This window comes from Quercus lobata, chromosome 11, assembly GCF_001633185.2.
Source record: "Quercus lobata isolate SW786 chromosome 11, ValleyOak3.0 Primary Assembly, whole genome shotgun sequence".
In the NCBI taxonomy this organism is placed as follows: Eukaryota; Viridiplantae; Streptophyta; class Magnoliopsida; order Fagales; family Fagaceae; genus Quercus; species Quercus lobata.
In genome coordinates, this window is record NC_044914.1 from 2,957,161 (window position 1) to 2,978,081 (window position 20,921).

General features: G+C 34.6%; 1 protein-coding gene across 2 annotated transcripts; it reads right to left on the minus strand.

Moving 5' to 3' along the window:
- Positions 1-440: 440 nt before the first annotated feature.
- Positions 441-20,196, minus strand: LOC115969575 (phosphoinositide phosphatase SAC3-like). Of its 2 annotated transcripts, none has more exons than XM_031089252.1 (16): positions 19,347-20,195; positions 16,550-16,754; positions 16,300-16,465; positions 15,486-15,708; positions 14,824-14,900; positions 14,131-14,318; positions 13,959-14,056; positions 13,565-13,698; positions 13,315-13,443; positions 12,817-13,192; positions 11,128-11,249; positions 10,289-10,402; positions 9,209-9,400; positions 7,834-8,010; positions 6,884-6,995; positions 441-1,280 (listed from the first exon to the last, which is right to left on the minus strand). In XM_031089252.1, the coding sequence occupies exons 1-16, from the start codon at positions 19,470-19,472 to the stop codon at positions 1,206-1,208; spliced, it is 2,514 nt and encodes an 837-aa protein (XP_030945112.1). In that variant the 5' UTR covers positions 19,473-20,195; the 3' UTR covers positions 441-1,205. The 2 variants fall into 2 exon arrangements, with proteins under 2 accessions (XP_030945112.1, XP_030945113.1); XM_031089253.1 differs by lacking the exon at positions 441-1,280 and adding an exon at positions 6,391-6,596 and having other exon boundaries at positions 6,865-6,995; positions 19,347-20,196.
- Positions 20,197-20,921: the final 725 nt, after the last annotated feature.

The window sequence follows — 20,921 nt, forward strand, 5'->3', positions numbered from 1 at the left end:
GGCCACTATTGAATTGATTGCTGATGAAATTTTCTGTGAATCTCTCTTTAACGAAGAATAAGAAGAAGAAAAAAATTTGCGGGTTGCTTTGCAACGACCTCTCTAACCCCGTAGAAGTGGAGTCTAGTGCATTAGGTACGATATTTTTAATTGGGCACAAGATTAGCTACCAACTACTTCATCCAAACCCGATAGAAGCAAGCATTGTGTATTTAATACGACATTTTCTAAAAGTGATACTGGTAGTATCACGTTTACCAAAAGAAAAAAGATACTGGTAGTATCACGTGACAATGATGCAATTCATTAAAGGTTTGTTTACTTTTTACATGGCAGTTTTTGATCCACATTTCTCCCTATATTTGACAGTCCTGTCTTTTGGGATCAAAACGCAACCACTTTGTTGAGTAAAAGATGAGTCCAATTGGGCAATTTGCAAATATTACGATTTTTTTTTCTTCCATTTATTACTTGCGCTGTAAATAGCAACGGCCGGTGCATATGAGTTAGCTTTCACAAACTTAACGAGTTCTCTCTTGACCAAGGCATGTCATATGGCAGCTTAATCAAGCTAGTTAAGATCATTCCGCACATTTTTCTATTACAATTTTGTTACAAAGATTTCCATACACTAATTGCCAGCAAGCTTGCAAGCTTGGCATAAAGAAATGTCAATTTCAATGAACCAAAGTCACGTCAAAACGTCCATAGGGACTTATCTTCGGGCTCTAGGACCAGACACCTCAAACGGCAGTTCCTCTACAATGGTAGGGATATCATCCAAACACCTGATCGCAAGCATGCTTGACCACAGATAAAGATGAAGCAATTAAAAAGAATCAATGACCTGCAATTCTACAAGTGGAGCTTCCATGAGCAGGGTGATAATATTTACATGAACGGGATGAAGTGAACAACGAGCTCCAAAAAGAATTTTAACTGTTGCCTATTTACTCTTCTACTGATATCGGGTACTGACTGGGATTTTTCGATGGATATTAATGGTTTAAGTCGTAGAGCCCAGATGGATTGCTTTCTTGGAAATACGTCATACAGAATGCCCGGTTTCACTGTTTCCTGCATCCCTTGTTCCCGCTATGCCTGCATACTCTCATTAGTCTCTTCTTAGTGGATCAGCATCGTTGCAGAAGCCTAAGAAATGATAGTGGGAATATACTAAATTAGGGGAGGAAATGAGCCTAACTTCAATGACACAGCATCTCTCCTTGGTCCACCCAATTCACAAAGCAGGCTGAATAGTCCTCAAGAACCTCAGAATTCTGTGCAATACGTATAACACAGGAAAAGAAGTTGCATTAGCAGATATCACCTGTTGAATAAAAACTTAAGTACGCATTCTCTAAATACTGAAAGTAATAGTATAAACCATCAGACCAACCAACAATTGAAGCTTAAATAGAGGTCAGAATGTGGATGTTTGAATTGATCCTTGCATAACTTGGATCAAAGGCTTCAAGCCAACCACCAAGAGCCTTGTAGCTCATTTGGTTGGCACCTCCTAATGTTTCCAAAGAAATCATCTAGGGATCAAACTCTTCCTCCCCCAATTGTTGAATTATCAAAAAAGGCTTCAAGCCAACCATGAGGTCTGAATAAGCCAGGAACCAGCCATTGGTTATTTCAAATTTACTAAAAGTCAGACGGATGGGAGTGTGATGAACATAGATTATAGCAGCTGTTTATGGATGAATCTGTGCAGGCAATTATAATGATTCCTCTCTGTTGTGCCAAGGCCCGAGGGAAGATCAGATTGAGAGGCCTGAGGATAGAAAACTGATGTTCTTGGTCAAGAAATATTGGGCAGATCAAATACTCCGGTTCAATACGAGGTGCAAAATGCTGTGGGCAGGCATTTGGAAAAGTGAACAACATGAATGGATAAAAATGCTTCCATGGAGAGTGAAAACACTGTTGACTTTCCATTGAAGCATAAATTAGCAAAGTACTTGAATAAGGAGAATGATCTTTGCCCTTTATGTGGTAAAGAAAGAAAAACCAAAATCCATCTATTTCTTTATTGTGAAGTTGTAAGGATAGCTTGGTTTGGTACTCAATGGGATCCAAGATTTGATCATATCCAAGTTGTGAGGATACCTTGGCAATAGAACTTTTAAAGTAATACGTTGCCCCAATCTCTGCTAAGAAAGGGAGATGTACAAGATGAGGAAATATTATTGATAGAGCACTCTATGGTAAATTAGGAACAGAGTTTGTTTTGACAGATAAGGAGAGGACACACAAGAACTAGGGAGAAATATTCACAGGAAGTATTGCAGTTTTGTTGGAGGTTTAAAGTTGACACCACATACTAATGGAAAGGGGTGCTGATGGAAGGGTCTCTAGAGAGGTTTGCGAAAAGACAGCGGATGGCTGGGTGAAACCAGGGGCACATTTTGACACTCTGGATGATAATTACATTAGGAATAGGAATAGGAATTATGTATTATTGATAACAGAAGATGTTGTATCCTATTCATATGTTTGGTTATAAATTTTGAACAAACCCAAGCTTGTATTTCACAAAGGAAAAAGTTTGGCTACAACTACGCTCACATTTTATTGACAAATCCACAATTAGATTACATTTTCTTCTTATATCTTCCATGCTTGCAAAATTTTCAGAAAATAAAAAATCAATAACTATGTCATCAATCAAAAGTTTAAATTTCAAGTCTTTGTAGTCTAAAATTATGCATAGAAAATAAGTTTATGGATCAAATGGTAAATAACATCCGATTGGAATGAAATTTGACATGCGTGTTAAGAACATAAAAAACATACAATCCAACAGTTAGATTTTCAAAATATGTAATCATGTTAATTTTTTTACTAATAGTTGTAGCTATTAATTATAAATAAATTTGTACCCAAACTTTGTTCTTTCATAAATTATATTTACGAAATATCTTACTTATATATTTATATTTACATTGGACTTAATTATCCGAAAATAAAATATTTGAAAAGTTATGCTCATTTTCTATTTTTCAAATTCTGATAAAAAAATATTTTTGTTTTTTATAAGAATATATGGGTCAAGGTCAACTTTGAGAAATGGTACACCACTTAATAATTTTTATTAAAATAATATTATAAAAATCTCATCATTGGAATATATATTGCATATAAACTATGGGTTAATCCCACATTGGAAAATGAGTATGAGTCAAAAAGGTTTAAAATCTGTGCTGTGTATCCAAGAGTTAGACCCTTTTGGATATACATCACTATCGGTTTCTTTAAAACCTTCTCCCTTCTCCCCGTGTGTGTGTTAAAAATACTTAGTATTTTTTTTAAAAAAAACATATAATCTTAACACGCATGCCAAATTTTGTGCTAATGAACGTTATTTACTATTTAATCTATAAACTCATTTTTAATAAATAATAGAGAGAGAGAGAGAGGGAGAGAGAGATATTATTTTTTAAGGATTATGTGCATGTAGAAAAAAAATTTACATATATTAATTTTTAAAGTTATTACACGTATCAAGATATAATTATTACAACTCTCTTAGAGATGAATAACTATTCCTTTTGAATTACTATTATATGTATTCCACATTTATATATATATATATATATATATATATATATATAGTGAGTTTCAGTTAACTCAACTAGTAAAATCTCTGATAGTTGAATAAAAGATTTGAGGTTGATTGGTGTCTTGATCCGATGATAAAGAATTATCATCAGAGGTGGACGCCATAATAAGTTGAAATTCTCTCCAAAATATATATATATATAGAGAGAGAGAGAATATTTTTTAAGATTATTTTTATATTTTTAATTATTATGTGCATATAAAGAGTTTTTCTTTTTGACATATATTAATTACATGTATCAAGAAATAACTATTACAACTCTCTTAGAGATGAATAACTATTCCTTTTGAATTACTAATACATGTATTCCACATTTATATATATAGTGGGTTTCAATTAACTCAACTGGTAAAATCTCTGATGGTTGAATAATATATCTGAGGTTGATTGGTGTTTTTATCTGATGATAAAGAGCTATCATCAGAAGTAGACATCATAATAAGTTGAAACTCTCTCCAAAAAAAAAAATATATATATATATATATATATAGAGAGAGAGAGAGAGAGAGAGAGAGAGCAAATATTTTTTAAGATTATTTTTATATTTTTAATTATTATGTGCATATAAAGAGTTTTTCTTTTTGACATATATTAATTTTTAAAGTTATCATGCATATCAAGAAATAGCTAGTACAATAGTAAAAAGGTTGATGTCTCAAATAGTTATTGAAGTAAAAAGGTTAACGACTCAAATAGTTGTTGAGGTTGTGATTGGTGATGAGGTTTAAAGATGGACAACAATACAATTTGAGGGATACAGTTGAAGTGGCTCTAGAGAAAGGGAGAAATTCATAATTAAAAGTGACGCTAAAGTGGTAATAGTCACAATCAAGAATGCAAGTGCTGCGGCTCAAAATGGGAAGTGGGGTATGTCCTGCATGATGTCCGTGAGTTGGCTTCAAGTAGGGGGGGTTTTGTGTTTCAATTTGATTGGATAAAAATAAGGTAGCACACTCACGGTTTTGTTGTATATTTGTAAAGATAACATATCCGTGACTATGGCCTTAGCATACTCTCTAGTCAAATGGGCTGAAAAGCATGGTGCCGAAGATTTCCTATTGCCTCCAGACCTACCTGTATCTATTTTGTTGTATATTTGTAAGGACAATACTTTAATTTAAGACCTTTGTAATGCCATTTCTCTTGAGGAAAGAATAAAATGAAATGGTAAGCATACAAAAGTATGTGCTTTAATGAGTCTAGATTTTATGGTAGCATCAAGATCCTAAAAAGGGCCAAGATTATACCACATCATCCATCCACCCTAAAATAATAATGGTTTAAAAGAAAAATCATTCTTATCACTAAGATGTTTGCATTTCCAAGAGCCACACAAGAAAAATCTGTTTAGCTTTCCATTACACCATTATGATGTCCATCTCCATCAAAGCAAATTCTGTTCAACTTCATCACAATAATGGTTTGAAAAATAAAATAATTCTTATCACTATAACGTTTATGTTTCCAAGAGCCACACAAGCAAAACCTATGTGCCTTTCCATTACATCACTATGGTGTCTATCTCCATCAAAAGTTCTGGTTTATTTGTGAAACAGCCTCACTTGTCTTCCTTTTTATCTAAAATTGAAAATTTTACACACGTTCATGAAATGTTTAGGAGCTGTTTGAATTTCATGTTTTCACTCACTCATCACTCAAATATGGTGGGTCCCACGCATGAGAAGCTTGTTTGGATTTGTTTTCAATTTTTGTTTCCATCACTCAAATTGTAGTGGCTAGTGAGGAGAGGGGAGCGGCTGACCTTGTTGGTCAGCCATGAACGAAGCTTCGAAGGAGCTTCTTGGGTCCGGCGAGAGAGAGAGAGAGAGAGAGTCTGAGAGATTAGAGAAAGAGCAGAGAAATTAGAAGCAGCAGTCTGGCTAGAGAGAGAGTCTGAGAGATTAGAGAAAAAGAAGTGAAAGGAGAAGAAGAGAGTCTGAACTCAATCAGTCCATGGGTCCCACATAAAGTGATAATATTTGAGCTTTTAGAAAGAAAACTCTACCGGATTTATGAGCCAAACAGAGTTGAGATGGGTCTTGGGGGTTTTCAAGTTAAAAAAATGAGTTATACGATGATGAGTTTTGGGTGATGAGTGATGAGATATGGCTCACTCTCAAACCAAACAGGGCCTTAATTTTTTTTTTTTTTTTTTCCTGAGCACATCATGGGATTGCATTGTCTTGTCTTTTTAGTTCTAAAGGCTAGCAAGCCTAAGAGAAAGGGAGAACTTAAAGGAATCTCTTATTTTGATTAAGACTTCCATCATTGAATGACATGAGAGAGTATGGGAGAGAGAGATCGGGGAATGTTCCCACCACTGCAGGCTTATTAGGAGCCTGATCCAAACTCTTAAGCAATAGGCTGCTTTTATTTTGGTTGCCACCTTCCATCTTGAGGTGAGAATATGATTCTGGTAACTAGCCATCAGAGGGGGAGGGAGGTGGACAGGTTAACCTTGGGCAGTCTTAATTTTGGGGCTCTTTGCCCCTTAGAAACATGGTTTAGTTTAACTGTCATATTGACTAAGAATGATTTTTTTGAAACCATTATTTTAGGGTTATATCAGCGGATTAATGATGTGGCATAATCTTGGCCCTTTATTGTATAAAAAAAGAAGTGAGGATTTAAAGAACTCTATATTGTAGAGTTCTCCAAGAACTCTAGAGGATCTTGATCCTAACTATAAATTGTAAAATTGACTAAATACCTCAACTAACTCTTAACAAACATGACAACTAATTGTCTAGAACAACTACCCAAAATATAATTTCTTAATCTTTTTATATTTTATTAGAAAAAAATATAACAATTAAAAGGTGTTTGCAAATGAGATATCTCAGTGTATCAACTAATGTTTCAAGTTCGGTATACAAGTAACTATTGCATGTATACTTCCCACATAATTTGAGACAACTTCTATCTAAGTACTGTCCATTCATAACATCAATGCTACATTGCTACTAACATCCAAAGGAGGTACTTACTTTCATGCTGTATCCATACTCACTTGTCTAGAACAACTACCCAAAATATAATTTCTTAATCTTTTTATATTTTATTAGAAAAAAATATAACAATTAAAAGGTGTTTGCAAATGAGATATCTCAGTGTATCAACTAATGTTTCAAGTTCGGTATACAAGTAACTATTGCATGTATACTTCCCACATAATTTGAGACAACTTCTATCTAAGTACTGTCCATTCATAACATCAATGCTACATTGCTACTAACATCCAAAGGAGGTACTTACTTTCATGCTGTATCCATATTCACTTGTGGATGGGGTAGTTTCTCCCATCACTCCATTGACAACATTTTCTGATGAGAGCCCAGCAAGTGAAGAATTTGTGCGCACTGATGTCCTGCAGCCATATTTGGAGAGGTGAACTTCTTCAGTTATAGTTCAAATGTGAGTTAACAACCTTGTTACAAAAGCTACAAGGAAACACACCAACAACAAACAATCTACTCTCGCAGGATCATTACTGGGTAATGATCCTGCGAGAGTAGGATACTGAGAGGGGTTATCTGGATATGGTCCTAATTTTTAAGAAGCATGGACATGCTGGGAACACTCCTTCATGCATGTTCCAATGTGTAGGGAGGGGAAAAAAATTATTTGAAAAATATTTCTTTGATTTTGGATATGTTTTTAAAGATTTTTATAGTTATTTATATTTGAAAAGTTAAAATAAACATAAAAATGCCTGAAAATAAATCAATTATAACCAAAGATATATATTAATTAATTAATTAATTTTCGTATCATCACCATGTAATGTCCTAACTTTTCAAGAATTGTTGTCTCATGTCGTGTTTTGTCATGTCCGAGTCCATGCTTCTTAGCCTGACTTTAAACATTTTCCATGAAGTGGCCACTCTAAACAATCAAACATGCACGCTTGCTATTCACCCTCATAGATTTTTACCATTGAAACAAAGAAGTTTGTGATTCTTGCTCCAACATTCCGTGTTCATACTTTGTTAGCCTGATTTTAAACATTTTCCGTGAAGTGGTCACTCTAAACAATCAAATGTACACACTTTCTATTCACCATGCTAGATTTTTACCATTGCAACAAAGAAGTTTGTGATTCTTGCTCTAAGCTTTTTCATGCTTAGATGGTTATTTTTTATGTTTGGGCTTTTGCAAAATTAACTAGCAAGATTATCACCATCTTAGAGCTAAATAAAAATTACCCCTCGGATTGGTCTTCCTCACATGAATTCCCAGAGGAAGATAACCAGTCTAGGTCAAGAAAATTTGAGCAGGTAGATGCATCACCATGTTCACAATAGTAAGTGCGATCACTCTCAGGGCATCGATCTCTTTGCACATCTCCAAAAAGCTGCCTGCGAGGCATTGAAGGAGTATACCTACATAAAGACATCCACAGGAGAGGGGCCAAATTAGTTTTATGTATCCCAAAAGTAAACCATGCTGCATATCGTTATGAATGCATTCACTTATATGAATTTAATAAATGGTGGTGCCACTCAATTAATTGCTGATAAATGAAATGAGATAGCAAAGACTAACTAAATACATAATTATGCAATGAAATACAGTGAAAATGTCAAAAATACATCATATGAAACTAGTTTATTGACACAAATCAAAATAGCTATTTTGCAACTTTCAAACAGGTCTAACAACCCAGCAAGAATTTCTGTGTCTAATCAGAAACACATGAACCCTGTTAGATTAAATGATTAAATTCAAAATTTCTTAACAGCTTATACTTTTGGAATTATCATGGTAGCAGAGTAGTCTTGGGTTCAAACCATATCTCCACCTTACCTCCCATTTAAAAAATTTCTCACATGTTGGGCCCCACTTAATAAGGGCAATTTAGGTCAACACATGAAGGGAGAGTTTTAAATTAAATTATCTAAATTCATCATTTCTTAACAGTTTAAACTTCTAGAACAATTGGTATTAGACCCAATCATGGGCCAGGTGGCCCACCCAACCTGACACACTTGGCCCATATTTAGCCAGTCTTGTACAATTATCTGAGGCCTGTCAAGCCAGACAATGCAGTCCAACCCAATATATAAACATGTTTTTTCTTTAACTTTAGTTTTGGACAAATAAATGAGGACTTGTTCATAGGCCTTTATCTTTTACCCTAAACCTACTCTACCACCTTCCAACCATTCTCTCTCTCTCTCTATATACCCCCCCCACCCAAAAAATCTTCCCCCATGAATGAGCAAAAACTTTATTAAGCACAATGATCCTTTTAACATGCAGTTAATGGCAAAAGCCAACAACTGCTAAACCCACAGAAACTACAAACTGGTAGCGAAAGAAAAAAAAAAAATTTAAAACAGATTACAAAGCATAGCTACAAACCAACACAGTAAACACCACCCCAAAAAACAAAACCAAAAAATAAAAAAAAGGAAAAGAAAATACAGAACACAGCCAAAAAGAAAATCATATCTTATATTTATTTATATCCATAAAGTGTATTCACCAAGAGAACAAGAAAAGGAAAATGATGGTAAACCAATTGAAGTTTGAACAATGGCTTTAAGGAATCCAACAATGACAGTAATGTAACCAAACCTTGAAAAAGCTATATCACTGTCACAAGTTGAGATTTCTGGTGAAGACTCAGATAGGAAGTTTCTTGCTCCTTGTGATTGATCAGGTAAAGCAGAGTGAGACATTTTCACCTGCTTCACATTTGTGGCTGATATGGGTGAGATGATATCACGACAAAGGTTCCCATCTGATAAGGATCGTTTGAAAATTGACCTTGAAAAATAAAAAATTTCAACAATTATCAAATAAGCTGAAGCAGCAATGGCTGTAACAGATATTTTGGTTAAAGTAAGCACAACAAAAATTCAGCAGTCCATAAAGTATGCATTACCATTAGTAATTTATAAAATCTTTTTTCTTTTTCTTTTTTTGGTTTGAGAGGAAAAATTAAGGTAGACATGATCTTGACCCGCTAGATTTTTCCCATAAAAATTCTCAGAAAATCATGATATCAAACTTATTTTCTTTAATATCATTGTCATATTTTTTTCAACAAATAAGCTGCTTTATTGCCTTTCCTTTTAAGTATGTAGGATTTTAACCCCCATCATAGATGATTCTTTGCAACTTTGGATAACATTTACTATCTTACATGGTATACTTTGATTTCAACAATTAAATCATTTTTGTGATTTAAAATTATATAAAAAGAAGAAAAATTTTCATCATAGCTAAATAGTAGGCAAAAAGGCACCATAAAACTCAGGCATCAGTTCAGTGCCACACCTGGTTTTATTAATGACTTAGGCCCAAAGTCTATCAGCAATTATCTCATACCATTGAAACAATAAGCCATCAGTAAAAAACACATCCTACATACCATTGATGAAAAAGATATTTTTGCATGCTGTTAATGGATAGAAAGTCTATTTGGTATTAAACCGCTAACTTTTCACAAGTACATATCCTAGCAGTCATTCAGTTTTAAGCCAAGCCTGTTCAAGAATATTTCTTGAAAGAAAAGAGATCCAGTGAAACTTGAAATTAAGAAAGGCAGATAACATTTGAGGGCATATATCTATTTTTGCCTAGAATATATCTTTTATCCAACAGGTGCAATTAACTGATGAAGTTCAAGGCTTTATTTAGCCAGCTTCTTACCTTCCATCTTCATCAACATTTGCTTGTCCATTCCTCACAGCATCATAGTGCTGGTCTGAACCCAGTTCCCAAAGTGCAGGTTTGCCCTGTTGTGGCCGAAAGTGCCCCAGAAATCTGCACAAATTATTTGAAAAATAAAATTGCAATACAAAACTGCAAGCACTTATACTTTAGGATCAAGTTAGCCATTGCAAAAAATTTAATGCACTATCTCCCTTCAACCCTTTTGAGCAAAATGCAGCAAGAGGAAGAAAATTAATGGACCAACCTCATTGTCTCCACTGCATAGAAACTAAGAGATTACCACAAGGACGCAGTCGGCATCCAGGGGTAGGGCAGTTGCTTTGTGAAAGTTGTTTTTTCTCCTGGTCTAGGATTTTCAGATTAAGCTAAAATTTCAGGAGAGAATCTTGAGCAGCAGCAGCTGAAAGCCATTCATGACTTCCAACCATTGCAGCAGTTGATGTCCTCCATACCTCAGCAAGAATATTCTGGTACCCATTACATCTATACAAACACTGGACCCCTAATGAAGGAGGAGGGATACTGGTTGGCTATGAAGCCCAGTACCTGATAAAACTGCTGTAAAACCACACTCTAAACCTCATCTCACTGCCACCCCCGTCTTTAGTTAGAAAAGGCAAGAGGATAAGTTATATTATTTGAGCCAAAAAAATTCCAAGACACTAAAAACAAATGCCCTGACTAGAGAACAATTAATCAACATGTATATTCAACTTGTAGAACAGTGTACAACTGGCAGACACCAGAAGATTTAACCAGAAATAGACCTTTCTTTCTACAAAAAATTAATACAAGATTTCAAATGCAAGACTTACACATTAATTGCATCTTGTTTCTCTGCATCCATATAAGCATTGCTGTAATACCGTTGAAGAGTTCTGAAGAATTCTTGGGACTGAGTTGCTGCTTTCCACTGACCCCTTCTCTCAGAGAATATCTATGGCACCAGAAGTTGAAAAGGTTAACAAATGAAGCAGATTGATAAAGATTAAGATAATTATTTAGGAAACATAATGAATACTTGTAAGAGTGTTACAGTTGATCCACAGAACAGATATCCAAAGCAACTATAGTATCCATATACAGTTTTTGCAGCCCGTCCACCTCTTAACTGTCATAAAAGCTATATTCTCACGCCAAAAAACTTAGAAGGATGCATTTCCAGCTAACTAGGCCCATGAACGAATTGGACTCAGACTAATCAGGGTATATTCCATATATCATGATCCGATTTAACAAGGAAACAACATTCAGTCTAATAACATTGCAGATGGATGAGAGAATGCATAAAAGGAGCTCAGAGATGAGAAGATTAATCAATGTTATCCAGAAAATTTGACTCAATTAAGAAAGATATATAAAAGGAGCTCAGAGATGAAAGATGTTTAGAAAGTAATGAGTGATGCAAAGTAAGATTGGGAGAGTTTGACCGTGGACCATCTTTTACTCCAATGCAGTTTGGCTAGAGAGTTTTGGTTGCTTGTGTTTAGTTCAATTGGGATAGATTGGGAAATGTCCAAGTTGGAGGTCAACATGTTTGCCAGTTGGACGGGGCAATTTGGTAGGCATAGTAGTAGTAAGACAGATGGAAGGCCTAACGTAGTGTCTTTGCAGGGAGAAGAATTCTAGGAAATTTGAGGGTCATGAGCCATCATTACTGGAGTTAAAGTTGCTGTTCCTGCAAATACTTTATGCTTGGATGGATTCTTCCTGCTGCTTACCTTCTCTTCTTTGCTACATTTTTTGGATTTTTTGGATTTTCTTTCTTTCTTTCTTTTGGGGTGTTATCTCTTCTATACATCCTGCTGTATTAGGGTTGAGTGCCTCTTTTGCACAAATTTTATTTAAGGTTTATTTACTTATAAATAATAATAAAAATAATAATTTAAAAACAAGATCAGGAAAGTTATAAATAATAGAAATGCAACCAGAGATATGGACAGAACCTACGAATGAACAAGTGACAGTGAGTCAGAGACAATGAACGTGCCATATTTCTAATTGCCTAGTGAAGGTATCATATGTATCTTCTTTGAAAAGGAAACAATCTTATCTAATGCCATATACAGAACTTGCATCCACCATCAACTCTTGGGTAATATAATGGTGGATATTATTTAGTATTTAAAAACATACTAGTAATCAATCAGATCATAACACTATCAGACCAGATTATCTTTTATAAGAGTTTAATTAGTCAGTCGAAAATTAAGCACATTCAGCTTCTTAATGGATTAATACATAAGACACCCCCCCACCACCCAAAAAAAAATATTGTAGTAAATCAAAATCAGATCCATAGACAGACCCTACACCAATAAAACAATTTTAAAAGCAAAATTCTAACCCAGTAATTCAGTATGATCAGTTTAGGAAGGGCAAAAAAAAAAAAAAAAAAAAAAAAAAAAAAAAAAGGAAAGCATACATAATTTCATCAACACACTTTATAGTTTGAAAGCAGTAAATACTAAGCACTTTGAAAGAGAATCACAAGTGATAATTACCTTGTTGTGAGCAGCTGAGCCACCATATTGGTGAGCAAGAGTGTCACCCATTCTCTCATAAAATCCCATCAAATTGTCTGCCAAAGGAGCATCAAGATCTATCTTTGGCTTGTCTATAACACCCAGAGCATGAAGTTGGTGTCCAAGAGCTGCTAATCCATAAGCATATTGTGCAACATTTGTGCGATCCAGGCAATCTATACAATTGGTCCTGAGCACTCCCCTTTGGAACATGGGTTCCTTGACAGAATGATTCCCGTTAGCAACATTACTAGCACCATGCTTTCCACCGTTGAGTTTCCTCTCAAAGTTATCAGCATCCACATCATCAGTGTCGTAGTGCCTCTGAGGAGATAAGTCCCCATTATCTATATTCCTGCATCAAATTTCAAATGCCAGCCACACATCATCAGATTTTGAAAACAGAAAACATGTAAATTAGTTAATCTTATAATTTGGTGAGATGACCATAGAAACCAGACCAAAAAAAAACCTTACTCAGAGGAATGCCATCTTAGACTCCCTTCACGCCTCAAGGCTGGTGTTACTTGGCAATAGAAGAACCCAGTAATCGTAAGTGCATATGCAGCCACTTTGCCAAGAAGTAGCAAAACATTTGTAGCTTTGCTGGAATTGCAGGGGAAGAGTAAGAAACAATTTTGCAATAAAAATCAAATTCTCAAGAAAATATAGAATTATATGAAAGAAATAAGAGGGGGGGGGGGTGAAGAATTGAGCACATTTATACCTCCGAGAATGTTTATGTAGATCCCAATGAAGAAATCTAAGACGACTCTCCTCAGATAAATCTTTATTAATGAACTCAATTGCATTAGCAAACTCTGCACGAAGAATGGACTCTCGAGGCTTCTTCTCACGTGTCTATCAATTGCCAAATTTCAAAAATCAATCACAATGTATGTTAAAATAAAAGTTACATGAAATATAGATCAAGTGTTTTAATATTCAGAGTGTCAGTAAGACTCTTTCATAGTGTAAAGCTCTCTCCTTGAGGAAATTTTTAACAATATATAAAGAAGAATAAATAAATGAATAGAAAGAAAATATGATAGTGATGATAAAAAGATAATGAATAATGATGACAAAAATTACTAAACCCATCAATCAATAAAGAAACTGACCTTAATTAAATTCAAAATAATTATGGGGTTTCCATATCTCTTGACAAGATTTTCAAAATGAAGTCTGGTAGCCTCATAATTTTGGTCCTTCTTTGACACTGGAAAAGGACAGAAGTTAGTTACAAAAATAAACGGCATACACTTAACTGCCACTACTTATGCAAGGACATACATATAATGTCTGGTTTAAGATTCAAGCGTGAAGTTTCCTGTGACCAAAAAAGAGGGATTGAGCCTCGGTTCTGGACAACAGAGCTTATTTGCATGGGAAGCCCTTCTGGAACATCTTCAAACACAATCTGTTCTGTCTCAACATCATTAGCAACTCTACCTTTATCATTTACACCTCGTTTTAGATACCTAAATTAGAAGTAAACAATAAGTGAGGCCCTCATATGCCACATGAGGTAAATATACACTTAGGATGTAAATAAATACTCAATCTTAACCATATCATATAATCTTTATTCTATAACAATGGCAACCAGAGAACCCAGAACCCAATTCATGTTGCACAACCAAGTGAGAGTCATGTCAAAATCAATCCACAAAAAAATAAGTTTCTGGTGAACTATGTCAATTATTCATTTGGGTTAATCCAATGATAGCATGAACAGTATAGAGATTATATTTATTGAAAGGTTATAAAGCCATATAAGCAGCTTGAATCCAGGAAGCATTAGAACAATGCATTCCAAATAACATATGGAAAAGATTGATCCATGTTTCTCAAAAGGTTATATTTGAATTTAATACCATTGATAAACCACATGACTCAAAAGTAATTTTCTCATGTATGTGTATCCATCCCCATACTAAGCACGTGGTGTAACCAGGAAAAAGACAAATCTGTATGAACTCTTACCTGGTGCCTGCATAGTGACGAGAACGTCTAGCAATGAGGGCCACTTTGAACTCTCGTCCAGACACAGAGAGTGTTGCCTAGATTTGAGTAGCATGAATCCATCAGAGATAAAAAGAATAAATAAATAATAATAAAACATTAAAAAAAGAACAAAATAATTATCTGTATAGTTGGGCAGACAATATTTAAAAATAGCAAGTCAACAAATTTTAGCGAATGTAGTAAACCAGCAATAACAACATTCAGTAGGAATGATAATTTCCCAAAGAAATATTATGTATCTGCATTATACTCACTTCATAAGACTAACTCCAAAGATTTAAGTACATATACGAAACAAGTACAAAGACATAGAAAATACAGAGGAAGGAACTAAATAATCTCATTCCAAAGAGAAGGGCATCAATTAATACATGAAATTGCACATGAACAGAGTCAGAAGCTGGTACAATAAAATTTCAAATGATTTGAACAATGATGGTAATGTTTCAGCAAACTAGGATTCACAAATGAGTCCAGAAAGTTCCAAGAATCTTCTGAACAGAAAAGAAATCGTGCAACAGCTATAACAGAATGATGTGAAAGTTATATTAACATCAATATCCCCCATACTAATTTAATTTGTTATTGTTAGATCATCAAAAACATCATTCATTCCTTACCTGCTTAAAAAAGCCATAAACCAAAGCAACTGTCCAAAGAGTATTCTGGAGGTGATTCCGGATTTCCCGAGTCAAGAACTCATTCCAAACAAACATGGTTTCGTAGAGAACATGGCCAGTCTCGTTATTACTTAAGTTCTTTTGAAGACTACGCATAACATGATATGAGTAGCTAAAAAAGAAGTCCTTTGTTAGATCCACCATGCATAGGAGCTTCTTGTATCTAAGATATCAACTCAACAAAGAATAAAAAGTTAGCGACAATAATGATCATGTTTAGAGCAAGAATAATTGGTAAAATAGAATAAGATATATGTTTAAATAAGGAACTGTCGAGACAATAAAAAAGATTCCCCACACACTTGGTTAGGCATGTGTGTGTTTGTGTTATGCACTAACTAAAAAATGAATCATGCTTCATTTGTAACCAATCAAAGCAGAAGCTCTGAACTTAATATGACAATTACCAATACAATTAATGGTATCTCTAAGAAGGTTTAAAAGTGGGGAGAAGTGAAATAATTCTGTCAGTATAGGCTATATACTATTCATTTAAGATGGTCAAAACATATTCTTGTATTCACAAATTTATTATGCTCTAACTTATAACTTTGAAGTGCATAAAATGAAAGAAAGAATATGGTCCAAAGTCAGAATGCATGTTCATTCCAGGTTAAAAAGAAAGAAAGACTGGAAGAATCACATCAGAAACATTAATTTTCACAAAAGACAGATACAAAGCTGAGTAACATTCATGGTTCCCTTCACAAGTACCATGGACAAAATACATTTACATGGAGAATGGATTAATGACCTGTTCTCATTCCTAGAATTAGCGATACTGGACCCATCAGTAGAATTCAGAAACGGAATCAGCTCACTCTTGGAGACAGCATATACAGTATGACCACATATTGCACCAATCTGTCTTCTTTTTGTGATAAGCAGCATATAATAAGGCCCCAAAAATTTGATGAATCCTGAAAACAGCAAACCAATATGAGTACCATCATAATGTTGTTGGTTTATTAAGAAATAAGAATGCACACTAAGGCCCTGCATACCAACAATTCCATAACAAGTAGTGACAAACTTTAGTCCACCCGTGGACTTGTTTCCTTCATGTATCCGCCTCAAAAGGTCAGAGCATTCCCTTTCTGTATATGTGGTAGAATCTTCACGAATGTTTAACTCGCAAGGGTCCAGCCGATCAATCTTTAGCACTCTCCAATATGTTCTACCCTTGTCCCTCCCTATCATGTAAAAATTCTGCAGCATAAAACATAGTAGATTTTTGCTTAAGTTGGTTTGTCTACAGAAAATTTACTGCTAAACACAATATACCAATTAAAGGACGAACTTTCATATGAACCAAATAATTCACAATTTTAATATGCCAAGATAGAAATAGGTTGCTGATAAATAACTATTTATAACAAAAAGCAAGTTACAATATAAAATCCATTAATATCTGTTGGAAATTTTCCTCAAGTTCCCATTTGGAAGTGGTTACCTATTTGGCTTTTCTGGGTGAGAAAGGACAGTTGACTTTGTTAGCTATTTGGATCCCATATGGGGAGAGGAGAAAACTCTTAAAAGAAGAGCTCTCTTAAGAGAAGGTAAAAACTCTTAGAAGAAGAGTTGTTTAATAGTTCTTTTGGGGTCAAAAGGACAAGAGCTATGTACGAGAGGTTGTGTGTTGTAATCCTCATTGAGCATAATAGATTTGATCTCCCTCTCCATGGAGGTAGGCATTTTGCGAAAACACGTAAACATTTGTATTCTTATTTTTCTTTACTTTTATTTGTTCAAATCTGTAAGGTGTTATCACACAAGGGATGTAAGAGCTTTTGCTATTTCAATAATTGGTATTAGACCTTCCACTATTGCATAAAAAATGGTATCAAATTCCCTGCTTAGTCCAAGTATAGTTTGGGGGAATATTTTGTACAAGTTTGCAATTATTTTATATAAGCCCGTGCAAGTTTGTCTTTGGCTGTGCTAACAATAATCATCCTACTTGAGAATAGCAATTGCATTAACATGGTGGATAATAAAGAAGAAGATTGCTTGAAGAAATTTAAGTCAAGATAGAGATTTGTTGGAAATTGCCTCAAATCTCTATTTGGACTTGGTTAAGTATTTGGCTCTATATGGTGACGAAGGAAATTTGATTTGGTTAATTTTTTGGGGGTTTTTTTTTGTGCGAAAGGAATTACCATTCTTCTTTTTCTTTTTTCTTTTTTGCAAGGTAAATAGGGGAAAGGGGCTAGAGGGGTTCCAACCTACTACCAATGCTCCACAAGAGGTGCTGGAACCACTGAGGTATCCCTCAAACCCAGAAAAGAATGTATATTCCTTGTGAGAACCTCATCAAGGGGGATTACACAATGGTGAGTTGGTGTGTATGTGCCGTTGTAGTGAGGAGACCGTGGACCACATCTTGATTCATTGTAGTGTGGCCTTTGAGTTGTGAAGTTTGATATTCTGGTTGCTTGGGGTTCAGTGGGTATTACCGAAGAAGGTTCTTGATTTATTATGTGGGTGGCAGTGTAGTGGTCCTAATTCAAATATTTGGAATCTTATTCCTTTATGTTTGATGTGGAATGTATGGAGGGAGAGAAACCAGTGCAGTTTGAAGATGTGAAGTACACGTCAGCTCAAATTCAAGCATCCTTCATTAGTTCTCTTTATGAATGGCCTTTTCTTGTACACCAAGGAATAGGATTTGAAGGCTTATACATAGATAGTACTGTGAAGGTTTTTGGTGGCTTTGACCCAAGGGTCCTCTCACATGAGTTATCCTAAGAGAAGGAAATACTCTTAGAAGAAGATTTCTCTTAAGAGAGCAGAGAACTCTTACAAGAAGAATTCTCTTGATCGAGGAGAAAACTCCTAGAAGAAGAGTAGTTTGATAGCTCTTTAGGGTTGCAAAGGATACCCACAAGTGAGCGCTATGTAAGAGAGGTAGAGTGCTGTAATCCTCATTAAATATTTGCCGTGCCATGTAAATTCTCAAGTTCCAGTGTGTACGCTTGTTAATTTAGTTATCTAAGAAGAAGACTTATAGGAGCCTCCGCTATCCCAATAATTGGTATTGGAGCTTCTGCTATAGCATAAAAATATCAAAAGGAGTGAGAGAGACCTATTACATTTACACGGCAATCTCAACACTTTGCTCAATCTAACAAGAGCAGTTAGGGTGGTCATCATTCTTTTCTTTTCTTTTTTTTTTGATGATGTGGGCCGTTTGGACTCACCCTTGGGGAGTAAACCACAGATACAGGATCCCAACTGCCAGAACCGTGTATCAAGTAATCCCGAGGAACTCCTAGTGGGGATGGAACCCAAGATTTCTGGGTCTACAGCTCATCTCAAGCCTCCAACCACAAGACTGCACCCTGACAAGTGCTCCTCATTCTCTCAGTTAAATGAAACATGTGTGGCAACTTGTATTTCATAGAACATAGTTTGCAAAAGGAGTTAAAAAAAAGAAAAGAAAAAAAAGAAATCAGTAGGCGAAGCGTAAACTCGGCCATAGACTCCAAATGCTTTAACCAGCTAGACCTCTAAAACTTGTTCTAGTATAAAAAGAAGCATTCTATAACCAAGAAAAAAAATATATACAGTTGTGCAGCAAGTACAAGTGACTCAAATGCACAACTTGAATTAGTTCATTTTTTGTGATCTTGCCTAGTGAAAGTGAAACTTGGCAATTGAACTAGAACACAGAAAGCGAAGCTGAGGACACACTGATCTAAATCGACTCAATTTTGAGCGAAAGTCATGAATTGAAATTGCGGGAAAAACGAAGAGATCTTATATATATAGAAAAATGAGAAATGAAAGAAATGCGATTACCGATCGAGTCTCGTAGAGCCTGAATTTCTGCATACAAGCATTGAAGGAAGGAGCGGCGAGAGGCTCTTCAGTGATGGAGGACTGTGAAGAAGAGACTCCGTTGTTCTCTAAGCACCACGCCGCCATTGATACGGATACAGAGAGAGAGAGAGAGACAAAAAATTAAACTTCAAAAACCCTGAGCTGAGTCGAGCTCAGGGATTAGTATCGTAATTGCATTCAATCTTCTCCGAATATGATGATAACGATTAACAGTCTGCTAGAAATAACCACAGCTTGAGCTTCGAGATTCCTTTGCATACAATGGAGCTTGGTTGCTTCAAATACAACATGGTCCGTGACCTTCACTCTTTTTCGTTTTTCTTTTTTTGTTTGTATATTTTTGGAAAAATATTGAAATTATTATTACTATTACCACAAACTATAATAATAATTTCAATATAACAAACTTTTTCTCTTTTTCCATTCACAGCCAAATGCTTCTTTCTATCTGGTTTTGTTGAGACACAAAGCAAGCAAGAGAGAGCTTTCTGATCGAATATTAAAAAAAAAAAAAAATAGAAGGAAAAACTCGAATTGAGAGATCGAATATTGTTGTTATTATTTTACAGATCAGAGAGGAGGAAGAGAGGTTTGGAAATTGAAGCTTTTTTTTTTTTTTTGGAAGAGAAAGATCGAGCAACAAATTGATGGCTTTGGGAGGTTCGAGAGAGGAGAGAGAGTTTGAAACCAGAGAAATGAGAGGAAGGGGAGCTAATAATTGGTGATGTTAATTTTTATATATAAGGAGTCTGTGTTTGTGTTGTTGTTGTTTTTCAAAGATAACAGAGACAAACAGAGAAAAGAAGAAGCTCTAGATCCAGAAGATGTAGAGAGAGAGTGTAGTCCGTAGTAATCAAATCAAAACCACAACTTCGGTCACCGCTCCATCCACATATAATAATATTCGTTTTTATTTATTTATTAATATCAATAAATATTAGTACCTTTTAATAATAGTATATGTAATTATTCAAATATATATATATATATATATTTACTTATGAAAAAATAAAATAAAATAAAAGGCTACACTTAGATAATTTTATTAGAAAGTTTTAACTTATGGCATCTACTTATGATAATAACTATTTATCATCAGACCAATACACTAATTAGTTTTTGGTATAGACGGGGATTGAACATCAAATTTCTTATTTAACTATTAAAATTTTTACCAGTTGAGCAAACTGGAACTTATTACTATTGAATACTTGATACAAATTTTATTTTTAATTTATATTTTTAAAATATGATTTTTGTTAAAATTGTGAAAAAACAAGATTCGAGGGTTTTAACTTAAAAACACGATTTCAATCTATGTGCCAATATGTAAATAGTGAGTGTGTAACAAAGAGTGTATAACTGTCATTATTTTTAAATTTTTAATGATGAAATTGGTTAAATATTTAATTATAATTTATTTACTAGAGAAAATTGATATTTAACGTGCTTTCATTTTTTTTAACAAAATTGATATTTAATGTGTTTCTAACTTTGCACTTTGCAGTTACCTATTTGCTCACCCAAAAGGAA

What these genes read in the sequence shown, in the direction of transcription:
- LOC115969575 (XM_031089252.1), bottom strand. Translation starts at nt 19,472, where the DNA reads ATGGCGGCGTGGTGCTTAGAGAACAACGGAGTCTCTTCTTCACAGTCC. An exon ending in TTTATGGCTTTTTTAAGCAG is followed by an intron (nt 14,901 to 15,485) that starts GTAAGGAATGAA and finishes ACTCAAATCTAG; the next exon opens with GCAACACTCTCTGTGTCTGG. An exon ending in CTACATAAACATTCTCGGAG is followed by an intron (nt 13,444 to 13,564) that starts GTATAAATGTGC and finishes CTGCAATTCCAG; the next exon opens with CAAAGCTACAAATGTTTTGC.